This window comes from Salminus brasiliensis, chromosome 20 (genome assembly GCF_030463535.1).
Source record: "Salminus brasiliensis chromosome 20, fSalBra1.hap2, whole genome shotgun sequence".
In the NCBI taxonomy this organism is placed as follows: domain Eukaryota; kingdom Metazoa; phylum Chordata; class Actinopteri; order Characiformes; family Bryconidae; genus Salminus; species Salminus brasiliensis.
Genome location: NC_132897.1, coordinates 18,160,336 through 18,162,224, shown reverse-complemented (window position 1 = coordinate 18,162,224; position 1,889 = coordinate 18,160,336). Strand labels below are relative to the sequence as shown.

The 1,889-nt window shown below is 34.7% G+C and overlaps 1 protein-coding gene across 1 annotated transcript; it reads left to right on the top strand.

Moving 5' to 3' along the window:
• The first annotated feature begins 292 nt into the window (after positions 1-292).
• On the top strand, positions 293-1,252 carry LOC140541789 (C-X-C motif chemokine 11-6-like). The gene is made up of 4 exons (XM_072664573.1): positions 293-404; positions 536-659; positions 756-845; positions 995-1,252. The coding sequence occupies exons 1-4, from the start codon at positions 347-349 to the stop codon at positions 1,005-1,007; spliced, it is 285 nt and encodes a 94-aa protein (XP_072520674.1). The 5' UTR covers positions 293-346; the 3' UTR covers positions 1,008-1,252.
• Positions 1,253-1,889: the final 637 nt, after the last annotated feature.

Sequence of the window (1,889 nt, the reverse complement as noted above, 5' to 3'; positions counted from 1 at the left end):
TGTGATTTTGAAAATATTCACAGTCAGAAATATGTATCCAGATTTGATTACTTTTAGAAAATGATTCTGTCAGCAATATGGAATAACAATAAGAAATCTGGCCTTGTAGCATTTCCAAGAAATAAAGTCTGATCCGGAGAAAACAGAGAAAGTCAGAGGAGGAACTACAAAACATTAGGATGTGAAAGTGACTTCAAAAAAGGCTGTCTTCACCAAAACAGTGGGAAAAGCCCAGCCTGAGCGTATAAAAGCAGCCTCATTCATCCTCCTCTTCATTCACACAACTGCCTGATCAGTAACGAACAGCTAAATCATCAGCCATCAAGTCTTTAAAACCAGGAGCGAAATGAAGTCTGCTGCAGCTTTTCTTGTTCTTGCTTGTCTGGTTATGATGAATGTACAAGGTAAGAGTCTGTTCTTTCCTGCATCAGATCCTTTTAACTGTGGCTAGTTTTTGGATATACTATTATTTTGCATGCAGTAATGACACATACAGTTATAATACAGAGAATTATATGAGACCGTTTACTTGCAGGACAGAGGAGTAGTGTAAAGAGGTGCTTATGTCAAGGTCCTGGGCTGAACATGGTTCGTCTACAGCGTGTTGAGAAGGTTGAAGTTTATCCTGCTGGTCCGTCCTGTGACAATGTGGAAATAATGTAAGTTCAGAAACTGTCAATAATAATAAAAAAAATGATGTGCAGAGTTATATAATGACATTAAACCGTCTAACCTGTTTGATTTTGCCTTTTTAGTGTCACATTCAAGAACAGTGCAGGCCAAAAATGTGTGAACCCAGAATCCAACTTTGCCCAGAATTATATCAAGAGAGCTGTTCAAGAGAGGTGAGAATCTGAATAAATGCAAATTAATATTAGTTATGAAATTTATATCATTCTGAGCTGCTGTCCAGTGTAACATAATTAAATATATTTTAATAGTAGATTTAGTAGATGTATAAATATGCTAATTTTTGTTTGTTTTTTTGTTTTAGGGGTCCTCATTAATGCATGTAACAACACATCGCTAACAATGTGAAGGAAGAGACTGTCATCAGGTTCAGACAGTATACAGTTCCTCTATCTATGTGTATGTGTATAGTGTGTGTAGATATAATATGCTTCAAATATGTTTAAACATGTTTTATTTATGAGTGATAAAATCTATATACTGTGAGATGTGTAATATATAGATTTTACTATAAATATAGTTTGTAAGATTGTTTTTCTGTGTCTTCCACTGTTCATACTGCTGTACATACTTCAGTTGTAATAAATACTGCTGATTTTCTAATACTTGACCGCTGAAGAAAGGTGATTTGTTATTCATTACAGAGCCTTAAAAAACACAGAAACAAAGCAAACATGCATAGAAAACACCACAGTTGTTAATATCACAGCAGACACTAGAGCAATGTCTAGTAGATTACTAGACTAGAAACACCTGGAGATGATAACAAGGAACCAGGGCCACAGAAGACTGCACTAATAAAGGGTCCAGGGGCCAGGGCAGAGACAGAGACCAAAATATAAACACTGACAAAGACAGTGGAAAGGCTAAGTTAGATGTTACACAGATGATTGGTTTATCTGTAACTAACATTCACCAACATTATAATCAAATGTAATTGAGCTCTAAATGATATGTAATAGAGTCTAGAGTATTTTTATTAGTGCATTGCATTCAGTACAGTAAACTATACAGTAACTGTACATTACATTACAGTCGAGTAAACTATGCAGTATCAGTAAGTATACAGTACATTTCAGTACAATGACCCATAGAGTATCTATGTAATACGTTACAGTGCAGTAAACTATACAGGAACAATAACCTATAAAATATAATTTCAGTACAGTAATCTATACAGTTTATTTGCAGTACATTTC